Genomic DNA, 18048 nt, shown 5'->3' on the forward strand with positions numbered 1-18048 from the left:
ACGTTCCTCTTTTATTTAAAGAAAAAATTTCCCACAATAATTTACACTGGAACTTCACACTTATGTTCCAGGGAAGTGAATTTCAAGATATACACTGCGGCAATTAGGGAACGAGACCTTCTCTGTGGAGTTAATTTTCGCACGGAAGTATTTTATAGTGGTAAGTCTTGCGTGTGATCTTGAGGACACATCCAGAAATTTCCAGCTCGAACTGTAGAAACGAACAGAGCCACTAGTGTTTTTTTTAAATAAGAGGTTCAATACTGGAAGGCAGTCTGTGGAAGATGATGAACGCCCAAATGTAAGCGGCTTTGTCAGAACAAATGAAATAATTAACAGAGTGTGGGATATAATTTTTAATGACAGAAATGCAAGTCTCGGGATAATATCACAGCTCGTAGAAGGTAAATAAGGAGACTGTTTGCCAAATAATGAATGATGTAAATAAACACGGCTGTATGTACGTTTTATGCTCCATTTCTTAAAGGAAAAGCAGAAACTGCAGTGGTTGGTCATGAGTTTTGGGCTTTAAAAAGTGGTTGTGTGTTATCACCCCTCAGTACTTACTAGATCTGTTCCTCTATGATTACTTTCTTCTCCTCAAATTAAAAGCATCATTCAAGAGTTGCTTGAGATCATATATATATATATATATATATATATATATATATATATATATATATATATATATATATATATATATATATATAATACAATAATGTTTTCACCATTCAGAAAGCGATGGTGAGAACCTTGAACAACAATACAATCTAAGACTTCCAGAAGTCATTCCATTAACGTGTATGTGAATAGAGGAGGTTTCTTCTTGAATAAAAACGAAGGAAGTACATATTACTTGTTATTTATATATATATTTTACAGATCCAGTCTCGTTTTCTAATTTCCACACTATATATTTCGAAGGGAAGAAAAATTCCTAAGGACAGCATTAAAAAAAAAAAAAAAAAAAAAAAAAAACTCGAGTAGAACCTTACTACAGTATTTCAATACTATAAATATAACTTTAACTGCATATTAAGGATCTTTTATTTGATTAACCTTAATGTGATTTGAAAATGACATATCTAATGTCAAAACATTGTAATAACATTTCTGTTTACGAAAGTCAGAAAATATACTGCTACCTTAAAACGTGAATGACTCACGTTTTACATGCCATTGTAAAGTCAGTATCAAACTTCAAGGAAATTCTTTATAATTTCTTCTTTCAAAACCATTGGGATGAGCTAGTTAATTCGTACATTTTGAAGAAAACTATCGTACGGAAATATTTTGAATTCTCTACGTTTCAAAATCATTGACAGAAGAAATTGTATGGAACAGTATGGCATTTGATGGTACAATACCAATATATAAAACCTATCATGGCAAGAAAGTGAAAAAAGCGCGCCTCTGAATAGAGGGTTAATGTTTATTATGGTCATTACTGATCATTAGAGGTGTTAGAAGTTTCTGCAGGCCTGGGCCGCGAGCAGAACTCGAACCGTTAATTTTAAATGCAAAATTTTCACCATTGTGTAATGGGAAGTATGTACCCACAAATTACTATATGTAGAAGTGACACAATAACGTGCAGAGGTCTACCATACAACCTACTTTTGATTACATTTTCACGTGGTCAGCTGTGATCGCACGAAGAACCATGTGTTGTGCAACATATTAAATGTAACGAAGTATATTGCTTCTCTTGTGCGCTTTTCAAATTCTTTTTGCTGATAGGACCTTACTTATGACCACAATATAAAATCTGATGGAGTAATATCTGGGGATGTGGAAGTCAGAGAATTTGGGTCATCACGCCCAGTCTATCGACTGGAAAAAATATTGTTCAAAAATTTTCGGACGCTATCACTGCAAAGTGGTGGGACACTATGGTATTGAAAAACGACTTACAGTTTCATATTCTGTATATGATATATCGAAGTGTATCTAGTATACTAGAATGGTGATGTTATTCTTTGCGAACGAAAAAGGCGTAACAATCCTATTGTTCAAGAGTCAGCCACATTTTCTGCTTGTACGCACATGTTATTACGATTATTTACTTGCCACTATTTCACAATACACGTCACCACCGTCGCAAATTTCCCAGATTTCGGCACCAATTATTACGTTTTTTATATTATTCGGGAATTACGTCATTAATATGCATAAATATCCTGGATAGAAGCATAAACTGTGAAGATAATACTTTTATCGTAGACTAAGACTGAATATGAACACTATCGTTACCAATAGAATATCTGTCAATGTGATCATTATCCCATAATGCACTCATCTTATACGTATATTTCTATACGACTTACCCTTTTTGGGTACAATAATCAAAACACGAATGTAACAAAGGGAAACTAGTAAAATAACGACACCATAAGCACAAAATTTAACGACAGGGGTATGCACATCAAAACTTGAAAAGATGTCTCTCTAGAACTTGTACTTTGTATATTTTACTGATAACTACCTGTCTTAAACAGGTATTAATATATCATTAGTTCGAGCAGGAAGGTTGTGCGTGACATGTTATATGATATTGCAAGATCTTAAAGATAAAAGTTGCTAACAGTTACATTCTGCGCTCCAAAAAGTAAAGAAACAGATACACGCTTTCATATTAATAATTACTATCCACCAAGTGAGTTAGTGGTAGGCTTGTGCTTGCTAAAACAAGTAAGACCGTAAAACAATGAATAATTCGCGATATACAATAGCCAATTCCAATACAAAAAAAAAAAAAAATCATAATACAGGTGAAATTGTGTAATGATTAGTCTTTTCTATCGTCCAATATCCATGATGGTTACATGAATACGAGATCTACCAGTTAGTCGCAATGTTACCTAATAAGATATACCTACTAGATAACTGCGACTAACTAGTCTCAATAGGAAAAATTGACACACTGGCAAAGAGAAATGAAGTAAATAAAGAATATTAAACTCTATGCTTTCTGTTCCTTTTTAGGAAACTAAATACAATTATTAAATATCACACAAAATAATATTCAGATAGTCTCAGTTCGTCAATGTTCTACCATTGCATTCGGCATTTCCGAACTTCAAAACTAATAGTGAGCCGATTAATTTGTCATAATGTATAAAAGGTAGCCTCGTCAATTTTTTTTTTTTTTAATCAACTATACAGTCTAGCATAACAATTGCATGATTGGTCTTGTGGTTTGAATTCATTCAGAATCTAGATTTTGTAGACGGTAAGGTGTAGACTTCGATGAAGAACTCTGCGTATCGTCGACTTCTTCATATCCACCTCGTGCTGCTTGCCTTACTGACTCCCGAGGAACTTCTGTCAGTGATTTCCCGTATAGTGGATTTTCAGTAATTTGTTCCCTCACTACATCATCAGTCTTCAAAAATTGATTGAGGGGCACGGTGGTTCAGTAGTAGAGCCTATACCTCTGGTGTGGGAGTCCCTGGTTCAATCAAGTAAGTTTTGGTGCACAACATAGTATCCGTGGGTTTTTTCGGGTATTCTCATTTCCTTCCACATTATCATTCCACCAAATTCTTCTATCATCATTCATTTGCCTTAATCATTCGTCTCTTTAGCCTAAAGGACATACTTGTGGGATGTTAAACTGAAAGATTTCATTCATTTTTCCGTTTATGCATATCAGCAAACGACTTCTGCTCGCTCATTGGTGTTGTCATCTCAGGAATTTTTGGCTACAGCGCCACATCGATTCAGACTAATAACTATCCTACTACGACAAATTGAAGTATCTGCTTCTGTTCTGTCCAAAATCACAGCTGAACAGCCTGCAAATACAAATAAGAAATATTTTAAATGTTGAAGTCTGATGTTGGAAGCTTATATATAACGACGTTTCTTGAGCCTTTTCGAGCCGTTTATGGAAACGTATTTCGTAGGTATTTTTAAAATTTGTCACATTGACGTAGAGTGAAGCGCTTAAACGTAAACTATTCAACGTACACAATGGAGAGGAAAATATTAAACAAATTAAAGGAAATAATCCATCTTGGTTTACGAATACGTAAATAAGAATACGTGAAACGAATACGTGAATAGTTCCTTTTCAATGAAATAAAGGAGAGAACTACTAATTTGTTAAATGACTTTGTATTCAGAGTAATAATAGCGAACTTTTTTCATTGTATTTCTGACCGAGATCAGCAATTCTCAAGTTATAATTCTTTCTTTGAAAAATATATATATATATATATATATATATATATATATATATATATATATACCAGATATATTAGAAGAGATCTGTAACCTTAGTTTTAAATTTCTAAGAGGTAGTTCTACTCAAGTCAGTTCGAACCTTAACTCCACATGCAAGCTGTATTAACGTTCTTCGTAAGCTCACCCCTACTTAAAAAAAAGAAAAAAGAAAAAGTAAATAACTTAGACAGTAAGGCAAAAAATATAGAAACTGAGCCAGATAGTATCTGCAAAATGCTATTACATGAAGTACAGCTTGTTTTCAAGACTTTGCGTATAATATATAAATTTTGGTGCCCAGCAATTAGGACGTCATGAACTACATACCCCAATTTTTAGTCTATAAGAGGCTGTTTGAAAACTTATTTATTTAATAGCATTTTGTGGGTACTACCTGGCTCACTTTCTTAATAGTATCTTGCAAATACTAGCAGGCTCACTTCCTACCTTTTGGATAATTTTCATTGTCGTCAAATTATTCATTAAATTTTAATGCAGTAAAGGTAAGCTAGCGAAGAGCCTTAAATATGCTACAGTATAACTAATATATTGTAATTTTACTCTTATGAATATTTTGTGTGAATTTAATGGATTAATTTGTATCACATTCCAATACTTTTAACGTTCAATTTTGCTATCACTGGTAAATTTCTATAGTCCGGGTTTATTAGAAAATCAAACTGGCTAAGAATCAAAACATAAAATCATATTTCGGATTTCGGCTGGGCCTAAAAAAATCAGATCTGTGGAGACCTCTAACACAAATACGGTTTGGATCCTTACGGAAATTCAAATAGTGAATGAAGTTTGTTTTGTGTGTTCGAATGCCTATATTGTAATGGTTTTATTTTGTACGAAAAATTGGGAGTGACTGTGGTGAAGTTTGAGTTCTTTTGTTTCTAAGTTTTTAAACAATATTACAATGATTTATATTATTAGTATGTCAATGCACTTGTTTTGAAATCTGGTTTGTTTTGTTAAGTTATATTAAAATTGTCTTGTAGTTGCTTCTTCAGGCAAAATTGTTGACGATTTCATGTTATTTTTTAATAGTGTTTCACGAGTGAAAGCACGGTGAATTGTTTTATTTTATAATTGTTTGTACATGAATAATAATGTTGAAAGACAAAAAGGAATAACAAAAGAAAGTAATTCATTAATCATTAAATATATATGTTCAACATTCGACCGAACTTATTGTTTTTGTATTTTAAAAATCCTACATCCAGACTTCCCGTCTTTTCTCAAAAATAGGTGCTAGTAGTGTATATTTCCATTGTATCTTGAAACCGTCAACCTGAAGTAATCTTCTCTGATTTTCACCAATTACCGGTACACCAGCGCTGCTGTGGCGTGTGTAAAACAAAAACAAAAATAATTAAATTGACTAACAGAAACAGATATTGAGGTCATTTTGAAAGGACATTAAATAACCCCCATGAAATTTATGAAACTTTTTCAATTTCTTGCCAAATATTTGATTTCTGCGTTGTTGTTTTACACTGTAAATAGATAGTATTGAAATGAGTGTATTGGTTATCCTACATCCTACCCGTTTCAATGGAATACAAATTACTATTTTTCAATTCAAGTTTACATGCAACGATATCAAAATGTCTCCGTCTTCTAATGTCCATATGCTACTTGGTTAAAATTTAAAAGTAGGTGAAATAAAAGTAACAGATTATATTTAAAAGCAAAAAATAAATTTTTAATTTATTTTATTTGTAGTTACAGTGTATGAAGCCTATATTTTCAATTAAATTAGTTTCCTTACATAATTGTTTTGATATTGCCTTGTACTCGTGTTTATTGTCATTCCCATCCAACAGGTATATTATGTTCTTGAATTTCCTTTCTAAGCCACTCGTGTAAGGGTTTATAATATTCCAGCAAAGGTTGTGGATTCAGTTGTCGTGTTCCAGTAAGCATTTCCAGAGCATCTTGCCATGAGTGACTAGATCCTAAAGACATCATTGCTCTATAACAATAACAGAGAAGCAGAAAATAGTTATTGATCATTCGGTAGGATTTAATTAATATTACAACAATAAAATATATGTCATTTTTACAAGGACGTTCATAGTAAAACATATTATTGAATGCTGAAGGGTCACCAAGTGTAAAGGGTACGGTAGTTACACAAGTACATTTAAGGAATAGAAATGTAGCTTACTTAATATTTACAAGGACCGATCATGGAAAGAAATGGTGAGCGAAAGATAACTGGATGCAACGAATATAGCACTAATAATTGAGGTTTGGTCAAAGAGGTTGCCTGATGAGTTGAAGTGTAAGGACAACATGACACATTTCAAATGCAGATACCAGCCAGAATTGGTGGATGACATGATTTGCAAACAAGGATGTCTTTTACTACCAATGAATTTAAGGCAAATGTACTGACAAGGATGAAGACCATTTAGGCTTAAGTAAGATGATAAAAGTTATCAGTAGCTGAAGCTTGGCGACAAGACATGGTACAGGATTTTAGAAATTTCGTGCACAATTGTCAGATGTGTACAGACTGTCTTCACTAAGCCTTCGAAGCTGAGTCTGTCGTTTGACTGCATGATTTTGGTTTTAGTAGATATTTATTTAAGATGGATATAAAAATTGTGTGAATTCAACTAACGCTAAGCCGATAACATCGAACGAGTTACTTCAGATAACAGATTTTCCAGAAGCGATAGTGTCCGACAAAGGACCTCCTTTCCTTAGTTTTCTATTCAGGACATATTATAAGACTAGGCAGATATAAATATTTGCTCTCCGTACCATTCTCCTAGTAATGGTTCGTCCGAGAGAGCGGTCCAAGAGGTATGTATGTATATGTATTTAAACAGGATATATTTACAACATGGTAAACCAGTCACTTGAGTGATTCTTAGAGAGCTAGATATCCGAATTAAATTACACACGTTTTCATTCACGTTCATCGGTTTTAGAAGGGACATCTGCCTGTAAGATTTTGAACTTCAAACTGAAGACATGGTACTTCATTCCTACACAGATAAGTAAAGCGGAAAGTAGTAAACCTGAGAAGGAGAAAAGTAATAATATCTGTTGAAAAGGATAGGGCAATACCTCGGAACAAATGTTCAACATCTATAAAGGTAACAAGAAAGTTCTGTCGTTTTTTGTGGATATCTTTGTTTCATTGGCTCTCACACCGTGAGTTGAATGCAAATGGATATAAGGCGAAGGTTAGTTGTTGCTGTGAGTATATCCAACATACTACCTGGTTGTGGCAGTTCAGTTACACCGTGAACTCGCGTAAGGACAGAGTGAGCATGGGATCTCCACAGAGCATCATAAGGATATGTATCCTGAACGAGTTCAAACTGGGGTCGAACGCCGCTGCAGCGGGCGGAGGATATGACAGGCCTTTGGTGAGAGTATCGTGACTACGCGGACTGTGCAACCGTTGTTTAACAAGTTTAAAGACGGTGACAAACCACTCGAAGATGCACCACGTGCCGGAAAATCAACAGAGTACAAAATGAAGATCTTCAGGCAGCAATTGAGGCGAACAATGGCCAGAGATGTGAGGAACTGGGACTACAATTCAGTGTGAGTGGAGAAACCATTCGGTAGCACCTCCATCAACTTGGGAAGCACTACGAGTTGGGTCGATGGGTTCCACATGATTTGACTCCGGGCCAGAAGGCAACGCAACAGACACCTGTGTTTCTTTGTTGTCTCGTCTGAGGAAGGAACCATTTCTAGATAGGGTGTTGACATGTGATGAGAAGTGGGTCCTGTACGAAGCTCGAAGGCGCCGTCATCATGGGTTAGCACCGGTTCCAAAACAGCCGGAACCAGTACTGCTCCAGAAGAAGGTCCTGTTGTGTGTTTGGTGGACTGCTCGCGGCATCGTGCATCGGGAACTGCTATCAGCTGGTAAGAATCAGAGCATCAATGCAACTGTGTACTGTCAGCAGTTTGAGCCGTGTTCAAGAAAAACTCAAAACTCTGGAGCCTCCGAATCGCAAAAGGGTCCTCCTGTTACAGGACAAAGCTAAGCCCCACATGGCTAGGATGACCCGGGACCCCATTCTACACCTTGTATGGGAAACACTATTGCATCCGCAATACTCCCCGGACATTACACCGTCCGATTATCACATGTTCCATTCCTTGGATAATCACCTTAAAGGACGCCAGTTCAAATGCCTAGTAGAGATACAAAATGCACTTAATACCTTCTTCGCTTCACGGCCCACCAAGTTCTGCCGCGATGGAATTCATGGCTTTCCAGAACGTTGTCAGAAGGTCGTCCATGCTGATAGAGACTACTTTTAATCTTCCAGGTACGTGTTAGGGTGACATATCGATGTTCGAAGGTGGTGGGTGAAAAAACTACAGAACTTCCTTGGTTACCCTTATAGAAAAGGGCAGTTAGTTTGGATCGCAAATTACTGGTCTCAGATTTTCTGAAGTTCATCATAGCTGCATTCGTTAAAAAGATAGCCAACTAGTTTCAAGTACAAGTAGGAGAGAAATTGAGAATCGTACGTACCGATCATCATAGGCATTCTGACATTATTGGCAGGCTACTTGCCGCAACTGAGAAGCTTCCATGCTCCATGGACGTCAGCTAACCTCTTCGTCTTCACGTACAATTTTTCTGTTTTTATACCGTCCATCAATTGTAGCCTTCTTCGCTTCCCTCTTTCCTGCTACTATAATCCTCTAGCATGTCCCTCATAGTACTCCTCAGCCAATGTCAAAGCGATTTTTTTTATTTTTTTCAAATATATTTAAAATTATCTTTTCTTCCTCATCATTTCTAGCACCCCACCCTCTCATTTGTTTTCCGCTTGACCCAGCTAATTCTTCTCCATGCCCACATTTCAAAGGCTTCCAGTCTTTTTTCAACACTTGCGTGATGTTTACGTTTCTGCCCCGTACAGTACAATACTCCACACAAAGCATTTTGAGTCTTTTCTTAACACATTATTCAAGAACCCACCAAATAGAATTTTCTTCCACTTAAATGCTTCTCTCGTCATTCCTATCCTTGTTTTAATTTCACCCAGATATCGAAAACTAGCCATTCTTCTCTTTTCTCCCCTCTTACTTCTATATTTGACCCAACCGCTTCGTTCCAATTACCATAACTTTTGTCTTTCTAACGTTTATTTTCATCTCAGATTCTTCACAGCCTTTCTTCAACTTTTCAAACATCTTATTCAAATCCCGCAACATGCATCATATCATCTGCAAATCGTATACTCTTAAATCATTTTACCTACTACCGAAATACCGTCTTCATTATATAGGCTCTTTTTCACTGTCTCTTCTAAATAGATATTGAATAATATTGGCACGAGAGAACATTCCTGTCGATCTCCTATTCCAGTTGCACTCTCCTGTTATTTCTTCCTCTATTCTATCACTTACTTGGTGGTTTATATATATACGAGTCTTCGATCTTTCACTGTTCCTCCACAATTTTTTCATTTGTTGTTCTATGCAACATTCTATTCGGTATTCGAAGCATATTTCTTTTAGTATGCGATGTGAGACGAATAGTTCTATAGTCTTCACATCTCTCTGGTTTTGATTTCTTAACCAATGATGTCATGATCGTCTTCAGGAAATCTTTTGACCACTCTCCTGTTTCATATATTCCATTGTAGAGTCGGAACATTTCTTTCTTGTGGAATGGTAGTCTATATTTTCAATGTGTTTCTCCGGTATGTGGTACAAGTTGTTCATGGTGAAATGTTTACGATCATACTTTACTTATGGGGCAACACAGATTTATAGCACTTGCGCTGTTATCCTGTAACATTTTCTGAAACTTCCTGCCGATTCGGTAAAAGTGTGGCATAACGCTATCTTGCCTCGAGCCCTTCATCTTTTACAATTTCATGGTGAATAATTGCTTCTCATTTGTGCTGTACTAGATTGCAGACACAATTTAAAATAAAGATGAGAAACACGCGAAAATTATCTTGTTCACATAAAAATTAAAATAACTCCAAAATGTGACACCTGTGCTACAACTTCTTCAAAAGACTGCATCAATATGGAATTTAAGGTTGAGTCTTTCGCATGTGCATTGTTAAGGAACAACACTGAAGTTCAAAGTACATCTGCGATAATAATTTCAAATTTTTGAACCTTGAACTTCAGAATTTAGTCATTACTTAGAGAATATACTGAAAAGTTACTTTTTTACGTAAAAAATGTGTGAAAATATCATTGCAAAAGCAACCGAACTATTGGATAGTTAGGTGTGATCAACATGAGCACCCGAAGGGGAGAGCAGGGTAGGGCCCGAGCCCTGAAAATGTATTAAATTTCTTAAGTATTTCTTAATATAAATTAAAAATACCAAACATAATGTAGCAACTACGGATTTTAGCCCTCCCACTAGAAAATTTTCTTCGTGCGCCCATGATGGCCAATATTATCTACTGTATTTTACTTTCAAAGAGGAAATCATATGTAACTCAATGGAATTATTATGGTTACCTGTTTTATTGAATACCTGCGAGAACAGTTTGATCTTTTGCTACAGAAAACTGTTCTCTGTATCATATTTAATAGTAGGCACTCTTACTTTCCAGTGAGAAGAACAAAACAAACATGTATTGTTTTGTAACTCCTGCCCACGCAGCCTATATTTTTCATGCTTTTTTTGTTTTGTTTTTTATCGCTTGCAGGCATCTATTAATATCTATTATTGTTTTAATTACAAACACATAATAAAGTAATTTATTCTTTCTCTGGTTTCCCATCACCAATGCTTTGCTTATTATATTCCAGTTCTTCGTATTTTTGGGATTTACTCTGAAAAATTTTCATAGAAATTGGAAAGAAAATTTCTTCCTGACTTCAAAGATATTAACAACTATAATCTGTGTCAGAACGTATATGTGCTACTCCAAAAGTGTCTGACATCTATTATTCTAGTGGAGATGTATTACACATTACCATCACCATTACTTCTACGACAAATCATACCGTAGTACCCCTAAGATTGAATTCATTTATTAGAATAACAGTATTCAGAATACTAGGCAAAATCCGTTTACCTAACATGATATATATGTAATACTTTTATTAAGGTCTAAAGCACACATACCTTAGTTTTTCTCCAGCATCTTTCGAACCATAAATGTCACAACGGTGTAACTGTAACGGTAGATCTCCAGTCTTTCCCAGAACAGTAGCCTCACACATGGCCTTAAAAATTTGCATTTGCAGTATACTACTTAAGAAGTACCTGTAACGAAAAATGGAAAGAAAAGATACATTCAGTATGGAGCAAAACCTCTTCAATATTTTAATTCTTTCTTTGTGATGCCATCTTACTCGTCTGAATGAGAAGGCAAATTCTCCTCTATAATAGACGGAATGTTCCAACTTTGATCGCGTATAAGTCAGAAATGGGGTTAGGTAGAAAGGTGCGATTTGCAGCATAATGTTCATACACATCTAAAGTTCTATACCAACATTTCCAACAAATCTCCCTTCTTTTGTTGTTGTTGTTGTTGTTGTTGTTGCAGGTGAGACATTAATGAAAATGGTCACCTCTCAGGAGATGGTACGTACAGTGTGTGGAATGGTGGATAGAGACCAAATCTGCCATCCACGTCCAGCGGAACTTCGGGACGAGTTACAGACGCACCCCATCCCCATCACACTATCCGGCAGTGGTACGCGAGGTTCAAGGAAACCAGAAGAGTCATGAAGAGAGCGAGTTCTGGACGTCCGAGCATGAGTGAAGCAGATGTGGAAGGGGTGTAACAGGCATTTCTCCGGAGCCCAACCAAATCAGTTCAAGAGTCTCGACAGTTCCAGCTACCACCGACAACGGTGCACAGGGTGCTACACAAGTGTCTGAAGCTGCATGCCTACAAATAAACGTGTGAAAAATGAAATGAAATCTTTGAGTTTTACGTCCCACGGTTATGCCGGTTAGGCTAAAGGAGACGGTGATGATGAGAGATGAGTGAAATGGTGGAATGAAGAAAGTGGGAGGAAACGGGAGAACCCCGAGAAAACCCACGAGCACGGTGTTTGTCCACCACAAAGTTCACTTGGCGGGGTCTGGGATCGAACCCGGGACCCCAAGCACCAGAGGTGAACGCTCTACCACTGAGCCACCGCGCCCCCTAAATAAATAAACGTGTAGTGTGGTCTGCTTCATGACCGTGTGGCGAGACAGTTTTTCTTTGCGGAGGCGTCAATCACCGCAACTGTTTATCTGGACATGTTGGAAAAGTTTGTACTTCCACAGGTCGAACACTTGCAACGTGATATTCTGCTGCAGCAGGATGGTGCCCCTCCTCACTGGGTCACGGTCTTTAGGAGGACTTTGGACGACACATTCCCAGATCGCTGGATTGGTCGAGGAGGACCTATTGCCTGGCTTTTAAGTTCCTCGGACATTGCATTACCCCTTTAAATTTGTTTTTCTTTAGGGTTTTTTGAAGGATGAGGTCTACACGACCCGGTGAAGGACCTGCAGGAACTGTAAGCTCGCATCGGCGCAGCACTTGAACACGTTACGGAGGACATGCTGGGCCGGACATGGGCAGAACTGGAGTATCACTTAGTTATTCTGCATGCTGCAGATGGCGCACACATTGAACTCTGTTAAACGGCTAGTAAAACTTTAGGATGTGTTAACATTATGCCACAAATCGCATTTCTATTATTGATGCTAGGTATTATTATTATTGTGAATCATTTTGAGTATGAGATAGAGGTCTCAAAAATAACCCCTATTACTTATGTATCAAAAATTTTATATACAATACATAGCACTTACAGTATTCTACATATGTTGTACTCAGTGGCGGCGTAAGGGCGGGGCGAGCGGTGCCCCCGCCCCGGGCCCCATTTTGTGGGGCCCCCTGGATGGTAGGTAAAAAATAATTACTAAAGAACCTTGTTAGCATGAGTCGTACAAAGGCCGTCAAAGTTTAAAATCCACATCTTCCCTAAAAGTAAACACAATTAATTGTCAATTAATATTACACCAATTACCAAATGAAACAATATATATATATATATATATATATATATATATATATATATATATATATATATATATATATATATATATATATATCTGTCTAATAAAACTAGTCAGTGCCTGATTTCCGCATTAGCTAAACAAGCTATAGCTTAGGGCCTCAATCTCTTGGGTAACAACAAAGAAATTTAAAGAAAAAACTGAGTGTAGACTAAAAATAAATAAAATAAGTTTCATAATCTTGGGGGGGGGGGCAAAGAAATTTAAGGGAAAAAGCTGAATATAGAGAAAAATAGATAAAGTAAACATTGTACGCTCTTGGAGGCCCCCAAAGAAAAAAAAATCTCAAAATTTGATCCAGTTATGAAGGCACGTATTGATTCAATAAGCACTAAGACGGAAGGACGGTCTTCTTGCAAGTATCGGTCATTTAACTTCATTGCTTTACTGCATTTTTGGTCTGAAGTTCTCTCACATATTGATCGGATCCAAAAATGCCTACAATCTCATTATATGAGTTTCAATCAGGCTCTTATTCAGTTACAGAGCCTGATTGGCACCATTGATACCTGGAGAATCGAGCTGGCTGAGGAAATCATATCCGTAGCTGAAAAAAGTTGCAGAGAATGGAATATAACTGTGGGCACACTAAGTAGTAGAAGAAGATGCATGCCTGAAGAAGAAGCAAAGAATGAACCTCTGACTGCTAAGGCTGAAGTGAAGCACTAAGTGCATGACCATTTTACTCAGATGCGTGACCTGAATTACAGATTTGAATTTCTGTATTCTATTACTAACTTTGTGTCACAGCTAGATGATGAGAACGAGGGAAGGCTAAAAGCATGTTGGGTCTGATTTGGCTTTGGTTCTACTCGAGTGACCTGGATGGCATAGAATTATTTCAGGATTGTAAGGATATAATCCGTTCACTAAGATGTGCTTAGAAAGCTAAAGAACAGCTTGACTTTTCCGCATAAGGCATAATGAAATATGTATCTTCAATGGGGCTTGAAGTTGACAAAAGTTTGGCAACAACTCTTCAGATTTTGATAAGACTGCCTGTATCTGTCGCATCATGTCAAAGGTCTTTAAGCAAAATGAAACTGATAAAGTCATACTTGCGCTACACCATGAGTCAGGAATCTGGTTATTCTTTCTATCGAAAATGAAATAGAAAGAATAGGAGTTGAGGCTTTCGCAGCTACCAAAGCAAGGGAGGTAGTATTCTGAATGCTGGTAGAACACATTCTAATGAGGTAGTGGAACTATTGTCGAAATCAGTTTCATGTTTCAAATTAAGACAATAAAATTATAAAAGTACCAAAAGAATAATAAAAAGCCGTCAGGATCTGTCAATTGACTGGTGGTGGGTGGTAATGAAAAGTAGGATGGTACAACCCGTAGTAGAATTCTGTGCTCACATATTTAATCTATGACATATGCCCAATTCAACATAATCAGGATTTTTTGTTATAGTATATTCTAATACTAAGTGTGTTTGTAAATGGTAATGGAAACAGACATAAGTGACAGAATATAAACATGGCTAAATTATTAAATACAAAATAATATAATCATAAACAGGTGTGAAATCTGGAAACAATAGTAAAAAAGAGAAGCAGGAAAGAATCATTCTAGTGTTTAACTATTCATTGATATTTCGGCAAAAGCAGTGGAACTAAATAGATCGTATATTATCACTGGAGAGAAACCTAGTAAAAAAAAATAAGTGAAGAAGGCACACAGGAAAAAAATCTATTCTTGTCATTATTTACTGAGAGTTAGGTAAAAAAAAAAAAAAAAAAAAGTTTTAAGTGTCGTGTATGATCACTAGAGAGAAACTGAATTTTAGAATGAATGGGGCTAATTGTACGACAAAATTCTAATCAAATGAAACTCACATAAACTCAGACAGGTGAGAAGCCATCAATAAACTTCACTATATGAGAAATTGCATAGGAGAAACACCAAGGGCGAAAACCGAACAAGAAAATTCTAGAAAACAGAGTTTACATTTAGAAATTGGATCGGTTGTATTATTACTTGCATTTTTTTTTTTATTATCAGCTTATTGTTACATTTTGTACATAAATTTGTCTCTAAATGTATTATTAGAACCATTACTTTCACTATTCCATCTAATCGCAGTACTCGTTTAAACTAGGGTAGCATAGGTGTAGGATAAATTCTGGATTCTTTGTTGCTACGTTTTGTTTGTTCTTAAGATTGTTATTTCTGTCATGGGTTGTAGTTTCCGTTACACTTGAATCCTTAATCCTTTTTTCTATCGTGTCCTTTGTTTAAAAATGAATACAATAATAGCCCTGATCCTTTTTTTTTTTTACCAGTCTGAAGGCGGTTGTGAGCATTAAAAAATAGACAGGAATGCTGAATGTCATCCTTATTTATTTAATATATCCCAGATAAAGATTGTTTAAACAGACACACCAATGGGAAAGGGGGAGAAGTAAACAGAAATAATGATTATGCAAATCAATGTCAAAAATAGCAGTGTGTAAATCATGATTGTTCGAGAAAGGGCCCCGATCTACTTCACTGGCCCCGGGCCCCAGTTTGCCTTACGCCGCCACTGGTTGTACTTATTTTACTTTCACAAAACAGTGACTCATTTGGAAACAATGACCCGAAAACAAAACTAGAGTAGCGCATGCTCGCTGCTTTCCCAAGTTCTAGGTGAAGTTACCAGTATTATTTGTGATCATAACGGTGACAGTTATCATTGAGACACAGTTGTTCTTTTCGTGATTGATCTTTCATACAGTTCGAAGCATGGAGAAGAAAAGAGGGAGACGTTGCAAATATTCACTTAATAGTTTCAATCATGGGCGGCGATTAGGGGGGCAAGAGGGGGCAGTTGCCCCCCCACTTTTTTGAAGAGACGCCCTAATTTATATAATTTCATTTGGAAATGTAAACAGGGTGTCCACACAATTTGGAGAAAAGATCTCTGACTTTTCCCTGACTTTCCATGACGAAAGTTCCAGATTTCCCTGACCCCTGAATAACTCAAAAATATAGAAAAAAAGAAAGAAACCCCAGCCTCCACACTCCCCATAGTTGGACTTGTTCTCTTCCACTTCTGTTTCTTTCTTTTTTCTATTTTCTTTCCAAAGGAATGTAAATTTACAAACATATGCATTAGGCCGATATTGATTAGACTTACATATTACACAAAATGTAAAGTTACAAATGAAAGTGTGCAGTATACAGAGTACTTAAGATATAAAAAAAATACACATTATATGCTTACACATTATAATACCAATTACACAGCATTATAATATTGCCTATAGTAATAAACAGTTCATACATGATTTTACTGATTATTAAAAAAATACACACAGACACACATACTTTTGCTTAGACAGTTGTTAAATGCAACAGATTTAAGAAATTGTTTTCATCCTTTCTCGCATAGTTTTCTTCTCATTGATCTGAATATCCTTCTTGTTGTCTCCGCAGTTTAATTTTCTTTTCTTCTTCCTCCAGCTCCTTTAGTTGTTGCTGAATCTTCCGTTTCTCTCTCCTCTTCTCGTCTCCAGCATTTATTTATCTTTTCTTTTCCAGATACACATAGTATTGTCTCATTGAACTTCTCACATACCTCTTGTAATTATTAATCCTGATTATCCACATATTCTCATCACAGAATCATATATGATCCGTTGAGCCACCCAAGATTCTTCTTGTAAGTTGCCAACAATGAGAATTTTATTTATTGTGAAACCACTTTCAAAAAATGCGTTTCCACACACACAAAAAACACAATTTCATAACTGACCATAAGTCAACGAAGTTCTTCCCATTTCCCATTTCTAACGTAAGACTAAGTAAAAAACTCATCAAGTCCAATACAATATCTATCATTGGCTATGAATTCATTCGAGTGTTCTTTAAATTCTTCAGTCTGAGCTTTTACTGTGAGCTGGAGATAATACGAGCGTATTTCTTCGCGTTCTCAGCCACTTGTTCAGATATCCTCTTGGCACCATGCAATTCTTCTAGAACAGCGTGTACTCTTTTGAGCAAATATGCCAGGATGCAGTTAGATATGTGTTTTTCGCAGAAAATTAGTTTCAACAACTATATCAGAGAACACTACATTTTGCATCCAGTAGCAGTAAAGAAATCAACCCCATTTCATAAATTCAGTAATTGAGCAATGGACCTAAATCGATTTTTCCCTGACTTTCCCTGACCAATCTGCCATTTCTCTAACTTCACCTGACACATTTTTACTTCCCTGACCTTTCCCTGACTTTCACTTATTTACAAGAATGTGGACACCCTGGTAAAGGTTTTGTATTCATATGAAAAAATGGTGCCATATGATATTTGCAGTTGCATGAGTACGTATTGGATATTTGTCTTCCGTGGAGTTAAGAAAGCTACAGGAATTGCGTTTTAATTGCAATTCAAAGCAATTAATATTGCAATTGCATATTTCCTTAAATGTCATAGCATATGCTTGCAATACTTACTGTATTTCATTTTCTAAGAGTAAAAACATTAATTTAATGGCATGTGTGGAATTAAAAGTATAAGTTATTCATTAATTCCTAGTTTTAATATAACTTCTGCAAAACAAGCATCATTATTCATTACTATGATTAATATTATCCTTTCTATTTATTTGTTTTGCAAATTTGTTATTAAATAATCTGATCACACAATTTTCCAAACAAAATTGTAAGATATTCATGAGCAAGGAATCAAATCTCTTCTTACAGTTTCGTTGTTTAAGAGTATAAAGGGCTAGGTACCTACCTGTATTGCTCTTACGAATTTACTTAATAAAACAG

The 18048-nt window shown here is 36.0% G+C and overlaps 1 protein-coding gene across 1 annotated transcript in view; it reads right to left on the minus strand.

The window, feature by feature from the left end:
* Positions 1-5935: 5935 nt before the first annotated feature.
* LOC145668188 (angiotensin-converting enzyme-like) overlaps positions 5936-18048 on the minus strand; it is a 128153-nt gene continuing 116040 nt past the window's right edge. Inside the window, exons 9-10 of the mRNA XM_081735829.1 lie at positions 11327-11467; positions 5936-6208 (exon numbers count right to left, since the gene is read on the minus strand). Of these exons, the coding sequence (XP_081591955.1) occupies positions 6043-6208; positions 11327-11467 (307 nt within the window). The 3' untranslated portion in view covers positions 5936-6042. The remainder of the gene's footprint in view (positions 6209-11326; positions 11468-18048) is intronic.

Source organism: Thermobia domestica, chromosome 13 (genome assembly GCF_964235325.1).
Source record: "Thermobia domestica chromosome 13, izTheDome1.hap1.1, whole genome shotgun sequence".
NCBI lineage: Eukaryota > Metazoa > Arthropoda > Insecta > Zygentoma > Lepismatidae > Thermobia > Thermobia domestica.